The sequence below is a fragment of the Lethenteron reissneri genome, chromosome 34 (genome assembly GCF_015708825.2).
Source record: "Lethenteron reissneri isolate LAM-NWPU_2019-01 chromosome 34, ASM1570882v1, whole genome shotgun sequence".
In the NCBI taxonomy this organism is placed as follows: Eukaryota; Metazoa; Chordata; class Hyperoartia; order Petromyzontiformes; family Petromyzontidae; genus Lethenteron; species Lethenteron reissneri.
The window spans coordinates 1,372,662-1,392,798 of NC_083812.1; the positions used below are offsets into that span (position 1 = coordinate 1,372,662).

Sequence of the window (20,137 nt, forward strand, 5' to 3'; positions counted from 1 at the left end):
TTTTTACCTCTGACTAAAGATATATATTTTTTAAACTCGTGTTTGATGTTCGCGTGGTGATGAACACTGTTTGCAGGCATGTGAGCGAGTGCAAGGGCAGTCACTGCCTCGTGTGGGTTGAAGGATCTCGGACGTAGTTCTGTGATATCATATTCCGGAGGCCGTTCTATAACACGGAGCGATGTTTCGTTACTCAACGCCAAAGTTCCCAGCTAATTGAGGTCTCAGCTTATGACGCCGAGAGCACAATCAGAATTTTTGGAAGTCTAAAGAAAGACATGTTTCTGTGTATACGGTATTGGCTACTTCCAGGCTCCGTTCATTGAATGACCCGAGATCGAACTCCCCCTCTTGGGAAGGAATTAGTGGTAGCGTCTAGGGCGTCCACACTCTGTGCAGATCTCGGCACGGTCCACGTTCCCATGGTGCGGGGGGGGGGTGATAGTAAACTTTGACCTCCCGACAGATCTCGCAGCACACAGATGATTTTATAGCACAGGAAAATTATCTTTATTTAATAGTTTTTTTTATTATTATTCCACTGTAAACGCAATCCTTGCAAAATAAGAACGAACAAAAATAATTAAAAATATGACGTTTTTTTAATTATCTTCAACATTATTAATATTACAATAAGTATTTCTCTGCTTCCCATTTTTTTTTTGTAATTTTCTGTATATCGTCTATAACAAAATATACCGTACCGCTTACGTAGAGAGACCAGAATGAACGCAGCACTAACGACGGCAGACGCGACAAGGGCTGTTTACATGACGCTAACATTCATTCGCGATACAACTGTGATGCCCCCCCCCCAAAACCCACCCCCCCGCCCCCCCCCCGCGCGCGCGCGCTCTCTGGGTGTCGCCACGCGCGCGCCCGCCACTACCTCGCATGCCCGGCGGTAAGTGGCCCCGCGTCCTCGGCGCGGGAACGTCCAAAACACAGCATGCACGAGTCGCGCGCAGGCAAGGTGCCCCGTGACGTCACCTGCGGCGGCACTACCCCCCCTTTACCCCCCTACACCCCCCCTCCCCTCGTCAGAGTTCGCGATGCTCGGCTCCACAAAAAAAGTGTCCAGAGTAAATTTCGGGTGTTTTATTTTTGTCCTCGAGTCTTTGTTGTTGTTGTTTCTCATCGTCTCTGTCTCTCTCTCTCTCGGCGTCTTCTCGTTGTGTATCGGCTCCGGTTAATCCGAATTCATTTCTGGCTCGTGGCTCGGTGGTGGTGGTGGTGAGTTTCCTCCGCGCGTGACGCAGGCCTCAGAGGGGGGAAGAGGAGGATGAGGAGGGAGACCGTGGACAGCGGCGACGAGTGGGGCCCTCGTCGTGAACCGTTCCGCCGCCACCGACCGCCGTGTCTCCAACGCGCGCGATCTCCCCGTCTGATTCGCGTGCAATCATCATTATTTATAAATTGATCGTCATCTCGAGATTGATGACCCTGACGAAGCTGTCGTTATTGTCTTCAGTCATCCTTAATAAGTTTCCATATTGCTCAGCGTGTTGTTGTTGTTTGTCCTGGTCGCTGTTGTTTGTTGTTGTTTGTGATTTAAACGGCGCCTTCCTTCTCCAACGTGACTCGCCTAATCGGATTGGCGCTTTTGAAAAAAATAACGGAGAACCGACACCCAACAACAACAAGAACACAAACAACAATCGTTCGCCGTTTCTGTTGCAGGTCCTTCGCTTTGAGACCGTGCGGCCAACCCTGGCGGTTGGGGCCTTCCCCCGGGCCTTCCTCTGCCGTCCACGGCGCTGCAAAGTGCTTCACCCATGCTCGGCCGCGAGTTCTCGTCGTGTGTCTGCGTGCGGGGATGGGGAGGGGGCATGGGGGGGAGGGGGCATGGGGGGTGGGACCCCCCCCCCCCCGTCCTGCACCACCGCGTGAACAACATCAGGGTCGTTGTGCCATCGAGGCGTTCGTCTTCTCCATCCGAGTGGCTCCAGCTGGAGACACGTCCACATTCAGGGGGGGGGGGGCCGCCCCTGCTCCCCCACTTAGGGAAGGGGGGGGGGAGGCGGGTTCCGAGGTGCCTCTGAAGTGCTCTGTTTCGGGCGGGCGACGCGCCGCGCCTGGGCAGTTTCGATGTCGTGTCGTGTCTCTGCTGTGTGTCGTGTCTCTGCTGTGTGTCGTGTCTCTGCTGTATGTCGTGCCGTGTCTCTGCTGTGTGTCGTGTCGTGTCTCTGCGGTGTGTCGTGCCGTGTCTCTGCTGTGTGTCGTGTCGTGTCTCTGCTGTGTGTCGTGCCGTGCCTCTGCTGTGTGTTGCGTGGTTATCACCGCACGGTGTGCGTGCTGCGTCGTGTTGCGATCCCGTGCGTTGTGACAGTGCCGTCGTCACAACGCGGTGTGCGGCGTGGTGCGATGCGGTTCGCCACGGGAACTACAGTGGTGGCGCAGTGCGCGTGCTCATCGCCACGCTGTGCGTGGCGTGCTGCTGCTGCGGCGGCGTGACCACGACGACGATGCTGATGCTGCGGTGCTGAGACCACAAACACACAATGCATGCCCACATTATCCCACCCCCCATCCCGTCTCACTAATGGTACCCACGAGAACCTGCGTCATCGCCGCAGTTCCGGCGGCCTCCGTCGACTTCCAACTATAAAACAGTGAATGTACACGGACTGTACACACATATATACAGCGTACGAGTGATCCTCCCCAATCGCCCCACGCGTGCCACCGCGTCTCGTGGCCGTCACCGCCACCCGCGCCTCGCTGCAGAGTCCACGCGGGCGGAGCCTCCTTAATTGGGCTCAGTTCGTCCTCTTTCAGCAGTAGTAGTTGCAGCAGTAGTCGTGCTGGTTGGTGGTGGTTGTGGTGGTGGTCGATGCCGTGGCTGCCGTTTTGTTTTTCAAAGGCGCTTTGTTGTCGAGTCACACAGGAGGACGCCCTCCCCCCCTCTCCCCCCGTCCTCCAACCACGGCCGCCCCCACCTCCCGCAGCAGGCAAAGATAGAGGGCTCTTAAAGGCACGCGGCCACAGCAGGGGGCAGGCGGGGTTTCCACTGCTCTCCCGAAACTGGGCAGCGTGGGGGCGAGGGCGGCACACGTCGGTCGGCTTTAAGCGCTGGAGGGGGGCAAGGCGGAGTTCGGCTGAAACAACTCCCGCGGTCGAGATGCCGCTGCTGGTGCCGTGGTGGTGGTGTTGTTGTTGTTGTTGTAGTAGTTGTTGTAGTGTTGTTGGTGTTCTAGTTACTGGTATTCTTTGCTGTGCTCGCCTCTCCCGTGGCTCCGTGTGATGATGATGACGATGTATGTGAACATCTGTTTGTCTTCATCGCCATGATCACCACCAACAACTCCCACGTCGATAAGTGTTCGTGTCTTTAGTCTTTTATTTAAATCTTCTCGGTATATTTTGTTTTCTTTTCGTTTTTTTTATACAAAAAAAGTATCAGTCTCGAGTGCGGGGAGGTGAGTTTGCTGGGTGCTTACTAGGCTGGAATTCACGTCTCGCGTCGTCGTTTGCCGAGGAGAAGGGGCGACGTCTCCACCCCCCTCCCTCCCCTCCCCTGCCTCCCCCCAAGAGGCGTCGGCCCTCGCTCGATGACGCTCGATGGTGGTTCTCTGTTGACGTTCCATGACGCGGACGCCGTGCCGGGATCGGGGGGCCTTGGGTGGCGGTGAGGGCTGGGGGGGCACAGCTGTTTAGTGCTCGAACAGCACGCTCTGTGGTGGGGGAGGGGGGGGCAGAAAGGGGGGGGGGGTTATTGTCATGTCAATCATCCGGTGCGCACGACATGCTATGCATGTACACGATAGCCACGTGCGTTGCACGTACATGCACAACGCTACACATGTACACACAGGTCAGCTACAACAAAGCATACAAAGATAAGTATGGAAAATGTTACTAAAAGTAAATCACGTATATCAGGGCAAATTGCATACGTCCATACATTCCTGCAGCGTTTTCAACAGTCAATGCAAGCTTGGGGCAAGGCAGCTAAACAAGAACAAAAGCAGCCACAGACCACACCAAGACAACACACAATAGTAGCCCCTCGATAAAACTGCACATTATATAAACATATCCCACACCTTGCAAGCCCTAGACTACACACGCTCACTCCGCCAGCCGACCTTCTCAAACCCTCGAGGCTAAACTTTTCCTGATTATTCAAGTTCAGAACACAACTCTCTACGTATTGATAAGTCGGCGTGTGTGTGGTATGTACTGCGGGGTATGTGGGGAGCGGTGGTGTAGTGGTTAGCGCGCTGCGCTACGAAAGCCGGCGACCCGAGTTCGATTCCCGCCCGCGACCGATAGCAGCGGAGAATATTTGAACCGGTCACGGGCCTCCCCGAGGTTGACCTGTTGCGGCGTGTAAACATGAGCACTTGGGAGACAAAGGCGGCCGGGCATGGTGCTGGCCACCCACCCCCTCGTGTGCCGTTACGGCCTTCACACAACGGTACACGCCCCAACAGTCCGTTAGGGCGACCCGCGAAGTGTTTGTCTTTTGTGTCAGTGAGACTGCGTGTGCGTGTCCGTGTGTAACTGTGTGCGTGTCAGTGAGACTGCGTGTGCGTGTCCGTGTGTAACTGTGTGCGTGTCAGTGAGACTGCGTGTGCGTGTCCGTGTGTAACTGTGTGCGTGTCCGTGTGTAACTGTGTGCGTGTCAGTGAGACTGCGTGTGCGTGTCCGTGTGTAACTGTGTGCGTGTCCGTGTGTAACTGTGTGCGTGTCCGTGTGTAACTGTGTGCGTGTCAGTGAGACTGCGTGTGCGTGTCCGTGTGTAACTGTGTGCGTGTCCGTGTGTAACTGTGTGCGTGTCAGTGTGTAACTGTGTGCGTGTCCGTGTGTAACTGTGTGCGTGTCAGTGAGACTGCCTCGGGCAAAAATGACACGGGATCTCAACTCGGGTTTCAAACCAACCGCGGTCTCCGGGCCAAGACGGAGTCCGCACATCCACAGCCCAACACGTACGCAACAACACACCCTCACGCCCATAACACACACACCCTCACACCCATCACACACACACCCTCACAGCCATCACACACACACCCTCACACCCATCACACACGCAACAACACACCCATCACACACGCAACAACACACGCTCACGCCCATAACACACACACCCTCACACCCATCACACACACACCCTCACAGCCATTACACACACACCCTCACACCCATCACACACGCAACAACACACCCATCACACACGCAACAACACACCCTCACGCCCATAACACACACACCCTCACACCCATCACACACACACCCTCACAGCCATCACACACACACCCTCACACCCATCACACACGCAACAACACACCCTCACACCCATCACACACGCAACAACACACCCTCACGCCCATAACACACACACCCTCACACCCATCACACACACACCCTCACAGCCATCACACACACACCCTCACAGCCATCACACACACACCCTCACACACGCAACAACACACCCTCACACCCATCACACACGCAACAACACACCCTCACGCCCATCACACACACCCTCACACCCATCACACACGCAACAACACACCCTCACACCCATCACACACGCACCAACACACCCACACACGCACCAACACACCCTCACAGCCATCACACACGCACCAACACACCCTCACAGCCATCACGCAAACACACACAGACTCACACCATCAACGTGCGCTCATACTCAAGTGGTCGGACATGCGTACACACCAACACTCGCGCAAAACTCAAGGCGACACTCCACCACTCAAGATACAAACTCACATGTCCAGCAAGCAGCACGCACAATCTTGGGGTAAGTGCTGTTAGCGAGTAGCACCTATGAAGGCCGGGACGGGGCACGAGAGGGTGGGTGGTCAGCACCACGACGGACCACCTTTGTCTCCCTGGTAGCGATGTTTACACGTTATTTGAGGCTGGCTCGACCTCGGGGAGGCCCAGGATCGGTTCTGATATTCGCCACTGGTGCTGGCAGTGCGCGCGAACTGCTGGCCAGGTTGGCAAGCTCAACTGGGCGCTAACAACTCCGCCACCGCCCCCCGCACACACAAACACACTCGCGGGCACGCGCACACGCGCACGCGCGCGTGGCAACAAAGCGGCGCCAACAAAGGAGCGGCGCAGGCGCCTTTCCGCGATCGCGGCGGGCGGCGCTTGCGTAACGCCCAGCGAGGAGGAGAGGGGATTAGAGGTAACGACCCCACCAGGCGCGCCGAGCGCGGCTTTTAGCGGCTCCTGAAGCATAACCAAACTTAAGCCGCGCGCCGGCGCGCCGCCGCCACCACCACCACCCACCCCTGGCTCGCACTCACCACCACCACCCCCTACCACCACCACCACCACCACGCACACAACCCCCCACAGCAGTCTCCCTCCCGCACACACACACACCCTCCCTCCCTCCCCCACCCCCCACGCCGCGCGGCTCCACCACGCGTGACGGAAGCCCGGGCTCCGCGCCACCCGACGTCGCGGCTCAAGCTCCGCGCCCCCCCCGCCTCGCCTTGACTCACCGCGCCCGGCAGCCGCCCCGCATCACTCAACTGCTGCCATCTCCCCCCCACCACCGCTCTCACCCACCCGGCCCCCACCGCCCCCCCCCCACACCCGGCCGAGCCGGTCTTGCAGGGCCACGCGTCACGCATGCGCGCGCCTTCGCGCGGCGGCTGCGGCCAACGGGGTGAATTGTGATCATCTCACTCCCTCTCCTCTCTCTCTATCCCCTCTCTCTTTTCTCTCTCTTTTCTCTCTCCCCTGTCTCTCTTTTCTCTCTCTCTCTCGACCCCCCCACTCCACTCCCTCTAAAAAAAAGAGGAGAAAATTAATATTTTCACAAGGATTGCGAAAAGCGCACTACGGAATAAAAACAGGAAAGAACGAATGACGCCAGGGGAGCGAGCGGGCGTTGTGGGGGGGGGGGAGAGGAAACTGAGCGGATCTTAAAAAAAACCGCGACGCTTTCCACCCTTCTCGCCCCCCCACTCTCCCCCCCACTCTCCCCCCCCCCCCCGTTTCACCCCAACGTTTACCCCTCCCCCTACCCCCCACCGGCCACGGCTCCACGCCGTCCGCACGGCGTCACGGGGAGGTCGCGGGTTCCAGGCGTCAGATCAAATAAAAGACGCCTCACCTGGAATTTACAACAGCCCCTGCCTTTGCGCATGAGTGCCGTTGCGTGCGGTGGCGAGTGTGCGTGTCGGGCCGGCGGGAGCATGCGGGGTACGTGGGGTTTGTTGTGGGGGGGGTGGAGGGGAGTGAGGTGGGGGGTTGAGTGCATAGGTGGGAGGAGGAGAGGGAGGGGCGGGTGGGGGGGGATCAAGGAGAGCGGAGCGCCCGTGCCGCGGTCCCGGCGTATGGAGCGAGACGCCACCCAGAACATGAACGTAGCAGCTCTTCGCCACAACCCACCACATCTCCGTGTCTCTGGGTGCCGCGCGCGTGTGGAACGCTGAGCCCCCCCCCCGCCCCCCTCTATGCGCGTGCTTTAAGGTTCGTTAGTGGGACATGGACGACTTTCAAGTGACTTTCTGGAGCGCTCCAGTGACGTCAATGCAGGGGACGTCGTGTTAAACAAAACGGTATGTGGGTAGTGGCGTCACTTTGACCGCGCATGAAAGTCTCCGTATTTTTTTGTTTCATTAAAGCGGCTTACAAGTCTCGCCTGCCAGACAGGCATCTCCAGTCTGGCCGTGGGTGGCAAATGGAGTGGGGTCTAGCGATTCTGCCCCACCCTCTACTCGCGATCAACGAATTAATTGGCCGGTAACACTTTACTATGTAGAGGGCTACAGAGCGTGGGCAATTGTTGGTATCGCCGCCGGCTCATCACCGCATGGATGCTGCTGCTGCTGCCCTTACCGCTCCTCACCTGTGGTCCCCTCCTCCTAGCACCTCTGAGTCGTCCTCTCTCTCTCTCTCTCTCTCTGAGTCGTCCTCTCTCTCTGAGTCGCGCCCCCTCTCTCTCTCTGAGTCGTCCTCTCTCTCTCTGAGTCGCCCCCTCTTTCTCTCTGAGTCGTCCTCTCTCTCTCTGAGTCGTCCTCTCTCTCTGAGTCGCCCCCCTCTCTCTCTGAGTCGTCCTCTCTCTCTCTCTGAGTCGCCCCCTCTTTCTCTCTGAGTCGTCCTCTCTCTCTCTGAGTCGTCCTCTCTCTCTCTGAGTCGTCCTCTCCCTCCCAACGACAGCGACGAGCGGATCCTGTTTGGCGTCAGCTCTGCGTTCCATACGAACTATTAACATTTCAACGCGTTTTAATTACCTTGATTCAATCATAGATCCTTGTTCACACTGCGGTTAATATATCGCGAGCTTCGGAATAGAACTGAGTTCACCGCTTCGTTACGCCCCTGCGAGCTACGAGGTTTGGAGGCGCGTTAGTTGCGGGAAGCCCACGGGACATCCTCCGCCCCCCGTGACAGAGACGGATGATCTCCCCTCCCCGTCCCTTGGAACCGTCGCCAGTTCGCCCGCTCCCCTCCACAAGACGAACCCCTCGACCCCCCCCCACCCCACCCCCGGGGCGACGTGGCGACTCAAGCCCGCGGGGAGAGAGGGGAGACATCCCGTGTCACGACCCCGGCGTCGCTCCTCGGCAGGGTAGAGTTAGGAGATCGTTAGTGGTGAGATAGTTAACGAGTTTATCATCAGGAGCAACTTGATTGTGAACTAGTATAGTAGGAGCTGGTTAAAAGCTAGCTCGTAATCATCTTTATATCAGCTCGTTGGTAGTTGGTGAGTTAGTTCATTGTGAGTCATTACCAACACAGTGAGCTACTTACTAAGTTATTGAGTTAGCAGTGGGTACAGCGGGAGTCCGAACCTCTAACTCAGGACTCATGGAGTGGGCCAGGCACCGCGGGGGGACACGGGAGCATGCGTGTGTGTGAGTGTGTGTGAGTGTGTGAGTGCGTGTGAGTGTGTGTGTGGGGAGCGGTAGTGTAGCGGTTAGCGCGCTGCGCTATGAACCTGGCGACCCGGGTTCGATTCCCGCTCACGGCTAACACCAGTGACGATTATCTGAAACGGTCCTGGGCCTCCCCTAGGTCGACTCAGCCTTAAATGAGTACCTGGTGCGGTGTGTAAACATCGCCACTAGGGAGACAAAGGCGGTCGGGCGTGGTGCTGGCCACCCACCCCCTCGTGTACCGTTCCGGCCTTCATAGGTGCTCGCTAACAGCACTTGCCCCTACAGTCTGTTCAGGCTATACGGGGGATCTTTGTCTTTGTGTGCGTGTGCGTGTGTGTGTGCGTGTGTGTGTGTGCGTGTGTGTGTGCGTGTGAGTGTGTGTGTGTGCGTGTGAGTGTGCGTGTGAGTGTGTGAGTGTGTGTGTGCGTGTGTGTGTGTGCGTGTGTGAGTGTGCGAGTGTGTGAGTGTGTGTGTGTGTGAGTGTGTGTGTGCGTGTGAGTGAGTGTGTGAGTGTGCGAGTGTGTGCGGGGGGCGGTAGCGTAGCGGTCAGCGCGCTGCGCTACGAACCCAGCGACCCGAGTTCCCGCTCGGGGCCAACCCCAGTGGCAATGGTCGACGATGCCCCCAATGAGTTCCCGGTGCGTTGTGTGAGACAAAGGCGGTCGGGCGCTGCGCTGACTACCCACTATGTGTGTACTCTGTGTGTGTATAGGTGTGTGTGTGTAGTCTGTGTGTAGGGTGTGTATAGTGTGTGTGTAGGTGTGTGTGTGTACTGTGTGTGTATGTACTCTGTGTGTAGGTGTGTGTGTACTCTGTGTGTAGGTGTGTGTGTACTCTGTGTGTGTACTCTGTGTGTAGGTGTGTGTGTACTCTGTGTGTGTGTACTCTGAGTGTAGGTGTGTGTGTACTCTGTGTGTACTCTGTGTGTAGGTGTGTGTGTACTCTGTGTGTGTGTACTCTGTGTGTAGGTGTGTATGTACTCTGTGTGTATAGGGTGTGTATAGGTGGTGTGTGTAGTCTGTGTGTAGGGTGTGTATAGTGTGTGTGTAGGTGTGTGTGTGTACTGTGTGTGTGTGTACTCTGTGTGTGGGTGTGTGTGTACTCTGTGTGTGTGTACTCTGTGTGTAGGTGTGTGTGTATTGTGTGTGTACTCTGTGTGTAGGTCTGTGTGTACTCTGTGCGTGTAGGTGTGTGTGTACTCTGTGTGTAGGTGTGTGTGTACTCTGTGTGTAGGTGTGTGTGTACTCTGTGTGTGTGTGTACTCTGTGTGTAGGTGTGTGTGTACTCTGTGTGTAGGTGTGTGTGTACTCTGTGTGTGTAGGTGTGTGTGTACTCTGTGTGTAGGTGTGTGTGTACTCTGTGTGTACTCTGTGTGTGTGTGTACTCTGTGTGTAGGTGTGTGTGTACTCTGTGTGTACTCTGTGTGTGTGTGTACTCTGTGTGTAGGTGTGTGTGTACTGTGTGTGTACTCTGTGTGTAGGTGTGGGTGTACTCTGTGTGTGTAGGTGTGTGTGTACTCTGTGTGTAGGTGTGTGTGTACTCTGTGTGTAGCTGTGTGTGTACTCTGTGTGTAGGTGTGTGTGTACTCTGTGTGTGTGTACTCTGTGTGTATGTGTGTGTGTACTCTGTGTGTAGGTGTGTGTGTACTCTGTGTGTGTGTACTCTGTGTGTAGGTGTGTGTGTACTCTGTGTGTAGGTGTGTGTGTACTCTGTGTGTGTAGGTGTGTGTGTACTCTGTGTGTAGGTGTGTGTGTACTCTGTGTGTGTGTGTACTCTGTGTGTACGTGCGCGCGGGTATTTTATTTTCCCGCTTCGCCGCGATCTCGCCTCGCGTTCCCGTGTCCGCTCCGTCACGCGGCGGCACGAGTCGACAAAACACGGCGGGGCCGCTCTGTCCTCCCCCCCCTCCCCGCTCCCTCCACCACCACCACAAACCACAAACACCCACGCACATCCCATCACCCGCTCCATTAGCCCCGCTCCGCCTGCTGCTTCCCCGCTGCGGAGTCGCCTCGTCATGAGGCAAACCGCGTGCATTGTGCCTGCGGTGCGTGTGTACGTGCGGTGTGTGTGTACGTGCGGTGTGTGTGTACGTGCGGTGTGTGTGTACGTGCGGTGTGTGTACGTGCGGTGTGTGTGTGCCTGCGGTGCGTGTGTACGTGCGGTGCGTGTGTACGTGCGGTGTGTGGTGTGTACGTGCGGTGTGTGTATACGTGCGGTGTGTGTATACGTGCGGTGTGTGTACGTGCGGTGTGTGTACGTGTGGTGTGTATACGTGCGGTGTGTGTACGTGCAGTGTGTGTACGTGCGGTGTGTATACGTGCGGTGTGTGTACGTGCGGTGTGTGTGTACGTGCGGTGTGTATACGTGCGGTGTGTGTACGTGCGGTGTGCGTGTACGTGCGGTGTGCGTGTACATGCGGTGTGTGTGTACGTGCGGTGTGTGTGTACGTGCGGTGTGTGTGTACGTGCGGTGTGTGTGTACGTGCGGTGTGTGTGTACGTGCGGTGTGTGTGTACGTGCGGTGTGTGTACGTGCGGTGTGTGTACGTGCGGTGTGTGTGTACGTGCGGTGTGTGTACGTGCGGTGTGTGTACGTGCGGTGTGTATACGTGCGGTCTGTGTACGTGCGGTGTGTGTACGTGTGGTGTGTGTGTACGTGCGGTGTGTGTACGTGCGGTGTGTGTACGTGCGGTCTGTGTACGTGCGGTGTGTGTACGTGTGGTGTGTGTGTACGTGTGGTGTGTGTACGTGTGGTGTGTGTACGTGTGGTGTGTGTGTACGTGTGGTGTGTGTACGTGCGGTGTGTGTACGTGCGGTGCGTGTGCGTGTGGTGTGTGTATACGTGCGGTGTGTGTACGTGTGGTGTGTGTACGTATGGTGTGTGTGTACGTGTGGTGTGTGTACGTGCGGTGTGTGTACGTGCGGTGTGTGTACGTGCGGTGCGTGTACGTGTGGTGTGTGTGTACGTGCGGTGTGTGTACGTGCGGTGTGTGTACGTGCGGTGTGTGTACGTGCGGTGTGTGTACGTGCGGTGTGTGTGTACGTGCGGTGTGTGTACGTGCGGTGTGTTAGTACGTGCGGTGTGTGTACGTGCGGTGTGTGTATACGTGCGGTGTGTGTGCGTGCGTTCGTGTCCTCGTGTGCGCCTCGCATGGACGGGACCCCCCGGCTGGGCTGTTGGGGGCGGCTGTGGTGGGGGGGGGGGTGGTGGGGTGGGGGGTTGGGGGTGGTGCGGGGGGGCTGCGTGTGGAGTCGTGGCGCGGGGGGGGGGGGGGGTTACACCCGGGGCGGTTGGAGCCCCGCGCCCGTCACCTGCGCCTCGCTCGTTACCCGGCCACGTGCTTCCAGTTACTGCGGAACGCGGCGTGCGGGACGGCAGAGGGGGGAGGCTTGGGGGGGGGGGGCTAGGGGGGGGGGGGCATTGAAGGGCGAGGGGGCGGGTGTACGTGTGTGTGTGTTGTGCGAGTTTGATTCCCGATCACGGCCAACAACGGTGACGATTATCAGAACCAGTTGTGGGACTCCCTTAAGATTTATATTAGTAAATGGTTCGCTGCGTAAATATCAGTCATCGGGAGACAAAGGCGGTCGGGCGTGGTGCTGGCCACCCACCCTCTCGTGTGCCGTGCTGGCCTTCATAGGTGCTCGCTAATCAGCACTTGCCCCAACAGTCTGTCAAAGGCTCCACTGGGGATCTTTGTCTTGTGACTCCAGCGGTGTGTGTGTGGAGGGGGGCGGGGGCTGTGATAACGCATGTGGTAGTGTGTTGAGAAAGAGTGACGATACGACACGCTATACAAACGCGCGCGTGTGTATCAACAATGATCTCCCAGGCGTGACGCAAACAATCTTAGCGGTGACCCTAATGCCAACCAGAGCTATGTAAGCCTCACCCCAACCAACACGCGACCCTCAAGTGTGCATCTCGGACAGGGCCTTGCTCTGAACAGACGCCCTGACAGGAGCGCTGCGCATGCAGAATCACTCGCACGCAGCAGCAGCAGCAGCAGCAGCTTCTCCACTTCTACATCTCAAGCGCACTCCATTCTCTCGTGCAATGCGACGAACGCGGAATAAGAATTTTGGAGAGTGGGGTGAGGGAGAAACGAGGTAGGGAGATGGACAATGAGAGAGAGGGGGAGAGGGAAAACACGGGGACATACGACTAAGAAGGAAAGTAAAGGGATGGTCACGGAGAGGTGGAGAAGAGAAGGAGAGACATGGGGCAATAGAGAGGAAGAGGGGCACGGAGAGGCAGTGACAGAGAAAATATAGAAGAAGAGGGGAGATGGAAGAGAAATGAATGGGGGGGGGGTGAATCAGTGAGAGTTGAACATCGAGAGGAGGCTCGGAGAGAGGCATCTGGGTGACAACGAGGTGCGAGTGAGGAGGTGGGGACCAGAGAGAAGGGGGGGGGGGGACACGGACAGCGGACCTGAGATAGATAGAGGAGCACGGAGATGGGAGCAGGGAGCGGGGACCAGCGGGGACCACCACCACGCACCTCCGCGAACGCCGTCGGCTTCTTCTTGAGCTCCTCGCACTTGCGCAGTTTACAGATCTGGTGGCCCGTGCGCCGGTTCTTACAGCTCCGGCACTCGCCGCAGTTGAGGCGCCGCAGGCACGGCGGGCAGATCCCGCAGCGCTTCCGCTTCTTCTTGGCGGCCGACACGGAGGAGGCGGAGCCGCCCGCCGACGAGTGCGGTCCGGGCCCCGCCGCGCGCTTCACGGCGCACGAGGCCCCCTCGCCGGGTCCGGCCACGAGGCCCAGCCCGCCCAGCCCGGCGCCGCCCACGACCCCCGCGGCCCCGGGCCCGGCCTCGGCGATGGCCGTGAGAGTCTCGTTGCCCGCCAGCTGGAAGGCGCTGCCCTGGGGCAGCCCCGCGGGCGGAGGGTGCTGCTGGATGCCCCCCACCGCCGCCGCCTGCTGCTGCTGCTGCTGCCCCGACGAGCCCTGCTTGGGCCGCGGCGTGTGCGCGTGCGCGTGCGGGGGCAGCGAGACGGACGGCGAGGAGCCCACTCCCGGCGAGGACATGGACGAGGCGGCGGCGGCCGCGGCCGCGGCGGCCGCGTGCACCATGGAGGGCAGCTCGAGGCGCAGCAGCATGCCCTTGGGGCCCAGCATGTCGCCGGGGGTCATGGGCAGCCCGCAGCTGAGCAGGGCGTGCGCCGCCGCCGCCGCTTTGCTGGCGTTGTCCGACTGCAGGGACCCGTGGCCGGCGGCGGCCGCCGCGGCCGCCGCGGCCGCGGCGGCCGGGAGCAGCGCGTCGCGCGACAGGTAGGGGACCATGTGCACGAAGGACTGTCCAATGGGCACGGGCAGCATGGGGATGGGCTTGGACACCATGACCATGTGGTCGCTCATGCAGCCGCCCGCCGCTCCGCTGCCCACTCCCGGGAAGAGCGCGTGGGGCCCCAGGTAGGCGCCGCTCGCGTGCAGCGCGGCCATGCCGCCGCCGCCGGCGAGCGCGGCCGCGTGCGCGCCGCGGGCCTTCATTAGGAAGCCGTCCCTCGCGAACGCCTCCACGGCGCACGCGTACTGCTGCTTGCCGAAGCCGAGCGCGTCGAAGGCCATCTCGGCGTAGCCCAGCGCGTCGTGTTCCCGCAGCGTGGGCTTGTCCAGAGACGATTGGCTCTTGCGCTTCGAGAGGTCGTACACCTTGGTGGACTGCGCCATGGCAGGCAGTGCCGCGGCGTGGACGATGACGCTGATGGCGCTTATGGTGACGGTGAAGATAGGCCGGCGACCTTGCGACGGTGGTCGGGGTCGATGGGTCGTTGGAGTTTCTCTTCTTTCTTTATTCGCGTTAAGCCACGGGCGATGTGGCGGCGGGCGTGGAGCGAGCAGAGTCGACGCGAGTCCCCATGGCACGGAGTCTTGACGCGAACTTGTATCCTCAACCTAAAGTGAGCGAGCGAGAGAGACAAACAGGGCCGTGAGTAGGGAGCTGGGGGTGGTGCTGGGATCGCGCCAGGGTCACGTTATACAGCGGCTGCGCGGCCTCGTGTGCGCGAGGTGACCTTCACTCCGCCGTGAGCGCGCGCTCACTGGTGCCCGCGTCGCGGACACGTGGCGGCAGCGGTGTGCACGAGTCGTGCGTCCGCAACTGCTGCGTCCTTGACGTGTCGCGTGTACACGCGGGTCGCGTGTGGCCGCTGGTGGTGTTTGCAAGGACAGTGGTGTTTGTGCGCTCGTGCGTGTTTGGGTGTGTGTTTGAGTGTGTGTGTGTTTGAGTGTGTGTGTGTGCGTGTTTGAGTGTGTGTGCGTGTTTGAGTGTGTGTGTGTGCGTGTTTGAGTGTGTGTGTGTGTTCGCCGTGGTTCGGGCCTTAATATGTGCTCGTTGATAGCACTTGCCACAGCAGTTTGGTAAAAACCTATCCGGGGGTGGGGAGGAATCTGTGTCTTTGTTTTGTGCGCGGTGTTTGAACGCCTCTTGTTTGCGCGCGTGTCCGGTGGCGCAGTCGTTTTCCCGTTGCGCTACGAAATTCTGAACCAATCCTGGGGCTCCCCTAGGTCGATTCAGCCTCAAATTAGTACCCGATGCGGTGTGTAAACATCGCCACTGGGGAGCCAAAGGCAGTTGGGCGTGATGCTGACAACCCGCCCCCGTGCGGGCCTTCATAAGTGCCAGCAGCACTTGCCCCAACAGTCTGTGAAGGCCCTGGGGGGGGGGGGGGGGTATTTGCGTGTGTGCGCGCGTCTGTTTGTGTTTGAGCAGTGTCTGTGTGTGCGTGCGGGTGCGTGTTTTTATTATCACCACCACCACCACCGCCACCTTTCATAAAGCCTCGCTCAGAGCGCCTCGCCCCAGCTGGGCCGAGAGGTCTGACCCCGCCGACTCCCCCCGCCACGGGGAAATTACGCAATTTACCCCGGGCCGATTGAATGCCGTGCGCGCTGAGGGGTGCGTCCTGTGGTGTATATGCTATTGTGTGTGTGTCCTGTGGTGTGTATGCTATTGTGTGAGTGTACTGTGGTGTGTATGCTATTGTGTGTGTGTTCTGTGGTGTGTATGCTATTGTGTGTGTCCTGTGGTGTGTGAGTGTGTGTGTACGTCCTGTGGTGTGTATGCTATTGTGTGTGTGTTCTGTGGTGTGTATGCTATTGTGTGTGTGTCCTGTGGTGTGTATGCTATTGTGTGTGTGTCCTGTGGTGTGTGTGTGTCTCGTTGTGTATGTGAAATTTTCTATTTGTGTAAGTCTGGTTTATTTGTGTCTGTCTTTTCTTAGTATCTTTCTGCTACCCTTTGCTGTGCGTCTATGTGCGTGTCTTTGTGAGTATACATGTCTGCGTCGATGTGTATACGCGTGTATATGTTTCTGCGTGGCTGTAAACGTGTCTCTTCGTGTGTGTGCGTGTCCCTTGCGTGTCTCCGTATGTCTGGCTCTCTTCGCGCGTGTCCCTGCATGTCTCTCTCCCCGCGGTGGTGTCTCTGTGTCTGTCTGTGTGTGTCTGTCTGTGTGTGTCTGTCTGTGTGTGTCTGTCTGTGTGAGAGCGTCTCTCCCGTATGTGGAGAGGCGCTGTGCGCATGCGCGCTCGCGCCTGGCCTCGCCGGTCGCGCGCGGCACGGGTTAAGCGCGCGCGCGAGCGTGATGGTGGGGGAGGACGTGGGCCGCGGGGGGCGGGGGGCGGGGCCGCGGGGGGTGCGCGCGAGTGATAACGCCGCGCGCGATAATGGGGCTCGCGGCCGCGCAGCCATAAATTTCATGCGCAGCTTCGCTCCCCCGTATCCCCCCCCCCTCCTCCTCCTCTCTCCCTCCCACATCCATTCCACCCCCGCCCCACAGCCTCCACGCACGCAGCCCGTTCTGTCTCTACCTCCTCTCCAAAAGCAATCCTCCCACGGTGCGCGCGTGCGTACACACGTACGCGCAGACAGATTGCGTACCGCCGGTGTGTAGTATACCAACTCGTACGCGCCTCCGATTGGCACGGTTGGCTACGTACGGTGCGAAAGAAGTTCAACATGCTTACACGCGGCAGAATGGCCACGTAAAACGTGCACGCGCTCACGCACGATTCCGTCAACACGGCGCTTGTGCCAGGCTAAGTGCACCTTGAGGATATCGTGTGAAGTGTCGAAGGCTCGCTGCAGACAGGAGGTGGTCACGGCACAGACCTCAAGTACGATGCGTTGACTGACTGAGATGACCTGCAGATATACCCTCTCTCGTTTCGCACACATTCTCTACGAAGACATGCATACACACACCTCGCTCGCACACGCGTGCCCAGCGCATTGAATGGTCACGCGCCTCTGTGTGCGCGTGGATGTGTGTACCTAGAAAGCGGTGGTGTAGAGGTCAGCGCGCTGCCCTACGAACCCGCTGACCCGAGGTCGGCTCCCGTTCACGGTCACCAACGCCAGTGGCGATGATTTTAGTCGCTTTACTGACATTCGTTATTTATACACAATATAAAGATGAGTTTTTTGTTACATAATTTGTTGTTCTTTCGCTCACACTCGAGTCAAGCTAGGTTGCCATTGCGAGACAAACTCATCTGCTCGTTGAGCTAGCTTTCACTTGGTTACAAATAAATATATATACATGCTATTGATAAGTATATTCGACGAAAGTTTTGCTGGCTGTATGGCTGGCAGGCAGGATGTCACGTCCGGAGGGAGCGACGGACGACGGGGCTGATATTAAACATTTTCTTTTAAAACATTACAACGCCAACAAATCCGATCATTATACTTTTATAATGGAGATCGGGGTTATAATAATTACTTTAGCGATCATTACGAGGCCACCACTCCCCCCACACTCCTCTCTTTTCTCTCATTGAATTTCTTTTCGCGAAAACACCCCCCCTCCCCGTCTCCTCCCTCCCCGCTGTGTGCGTCCATCGCCAAAACACAAAGGCTGTGGAGAGACAGATCGACGGGGCAGCTGATTGCGATCTGAGTGAGAATTCGTCAATTCTCCCCGCTGATTGCGATCGTAAACAAGTCCCCCCCCCACCACCACCCAAATATGCGGAACGATGAAGCCTCGTGTGAATTTCGACTCGGGAATTCACTCGAATGGCACTCCGGCAAGTCGACGTCCACTTTTAGTTTCATTTTGTTTTACATCCCACGGAGCGCTTTGTTCATTTCCCGCAGACGTTGACAATGCGCCTGCTGGCGTGGGGTTTGGCAGCGGCGAGTGTGAGAGTGTGTATGGGCCTCCCCGACGTCGACTTAGCCTCAAACGAATACCTGGTGAGATGTGTAAACACCACTGGGGAGACAAAGGCGGCCGGGCGTGGTGTTGGCCACCCACCCCCTCGTGTGCCGTTCCAGCCTTCATAGGTGCTCGCTAACAGCACTTGCCCCAACAGTCCGTTAAGACTAAACGGGGGACCTTTGTCCGATTTGTGTGTTAGAGTAGCTCTCGTGTCGGAAACCCCTCCGTCCATAAATGATTTCTACCAAAGGAACACAAAAAACTAACGTAGGTTCAAAGTGCATATAGCCTGGCACAAGAGCGGCGGTCACGTCGCAATCATTTAGTGGCGAGCACCAGCTGTTATTGTTGTTGTGTTCCAGAGCGCCCGTGTGTACGTCTTTTTGCACGTGTGTGAGTTAGTGAGCCTGCCTGGAGCGTGCGTATGTGTGATGAGACTCTGTCCGTATGTATCATGTTCGGCTGTGTGCGCGTGCGTCTTTGTGTGTCGACGTGTGCGTGTGCGCGCGGTTTAAAATTGCGCGTCTGTTGCCGCGACCCCGCGTGCGCTATCGGGTTCCCGACCCCCCGCCCCCATCCCCCCATCCCCTTCCTCCAACCTCCAGGGCCCCCCCCCCTCCCCGCGCTCCCCTCCCCCTCGCCTTCCTCCGGGCGTCACGCGCTCGGCGCTCATTCAATCAGCCTCTAATTGGCGCCGGTTCCCGACCCGACCCGGCACCCCTCCCCTCCCCCGGTGCCCCCCCCCCTCCAGCTCACCCATCCCCAATCTGATTGCTCCGCTTCCCTCTGCGTTCCAATTCGCATTCCCATTCGATCCGCGCGGCTCCCGCGTCGCACCCCCCCCACCACCACCACCACCGCCTGAACAGCGACACACGCGCGCGACACGGCGGACTCCTGGGAGACCCAAACGCTGAAACGCACGCGCGCCGCATACCTCACGCGCTCACGGGCGCCCTGGCGGCCGATAAAGCGGTACCAGAGGCCAGACGTGGGGTCGAAGATGACGCAGCGCAGTCTCATCAGAGCTCGCCGGGGGAGGGCTGTGTGTGTGTTGACGAGTATGCGCGCGTGTGCGTCTCCGCACATGACCGAGTCTGTGAGTATACGAGCGGGCGGATATGTGTGTACATGTGTGTGTACATGTGTGTGTACATGTGTGTGTATTCACCCCCCCCCCCCCATGCTCCCCCCCACCTCCCTCCCCACGCCCCGCGCGCTCTCTTCGGGGAGACAATTAACGCCGCGCGTCTCCGGACGCGCGCGCACGACGTGACGGGCGGAGACCCCCCGCGCGCTATTTTCGTCTCCTGCCAGGTACACAAATAAATAAATAACAGCCATCTCTCTCTCTCTCGCGATCCCCTCCCCGCGACGGGCTAAATAAATAAATAAGCGCTTACACACCCCGGGCGTATCGGCCTCGCGTCAGTCAACGTTAGTCACACGAATGTCATCGGGTACGCGCCGAGGGGTTCGCGCAGAGTACGCGGGTTTTTTTTAGGGGTCGCCCGCTAGGGGTTTGGAGGCACCACCTTAATTCTCCACGTGATGAACCTTGCTTTGCACCCCCCCCCCAACTCCATCGAGCCGGGGCCAGGCGCTCACCTGCGCGGCGCGTGGAAGCGAACGTTCCATGCACGGAGACTCACACGACTGTCAGAAGGACAAAGTCACATACAACACGACAGAAACAAAACACACACACACCACACACGCTCGGACACACTGACGCACACACGTGAAGGACGCACAACACGTACACGCGGAGCTACAAAAATACGCACACTCAAACACCACGTGCTTGTAAAGTCTAAAAACACTCGCACCAACACCGGCGCACACGAACCTCTCTCCCAGGCGCGAGCACGCACACACACACAAACCTCTCCCCTAACTCACCTCTCGTCTCGCACGGCTACCGCCGGACTCCCTCGTTCAGGAGCCTCGCAGCGCGAAAACAAGAGGCAGAGGAAATGAAAGGGACGCGATCCGGCGGGGGTGGTAGTCGTGTAGAGGGCGAGAGAGGGGCGGTGGGGAGGAGGAATGGGGGGGGCTGTGCTATGGGGGAGGTTGAGCGGGAGAG

The 20,137-nt window shown here is 58.4% G+C and overlaps 1 protein-coding gene across 2 annotated transcripts in view; it reads right to left on the reverse strand.

Moving 5' to 3' along the window:
* Nucleotides 1-486: 486 nt before the first annotated feature.
* Nucleotides 487-20,137, reverse strand: part of LOC133350515 (CXXC-type zinc finger protein 5-like) — a 28,663-nt gene continuing 9,012 nt past the window's right edge. Inside the window, exons 2-3 of one of the 2 annotated variants that reach the window (XM_061564874.1) lie at nt 13,382-14,779; nt 487-3,674 (exon numbers count right to left, since the gene is read on the reverse strand). In XM_061564874.1, coding sequence (XP_061420858.1) covers nt 3,654-3,674; nt 13,382-14,554 — 1,194 coding nt within the window. In that variant the 5' untranslated portion in view covers nt 14,555-14,779 and the 3' untranslated portion in view covers nt 487-3,653. Of the gene's footprint in view, nt 3,675-13,312; nt 14,780-20,137 lie in introns of both variants that reach the window. The other variant, XM_061564873.1, reaches the window with a different exon arrangement.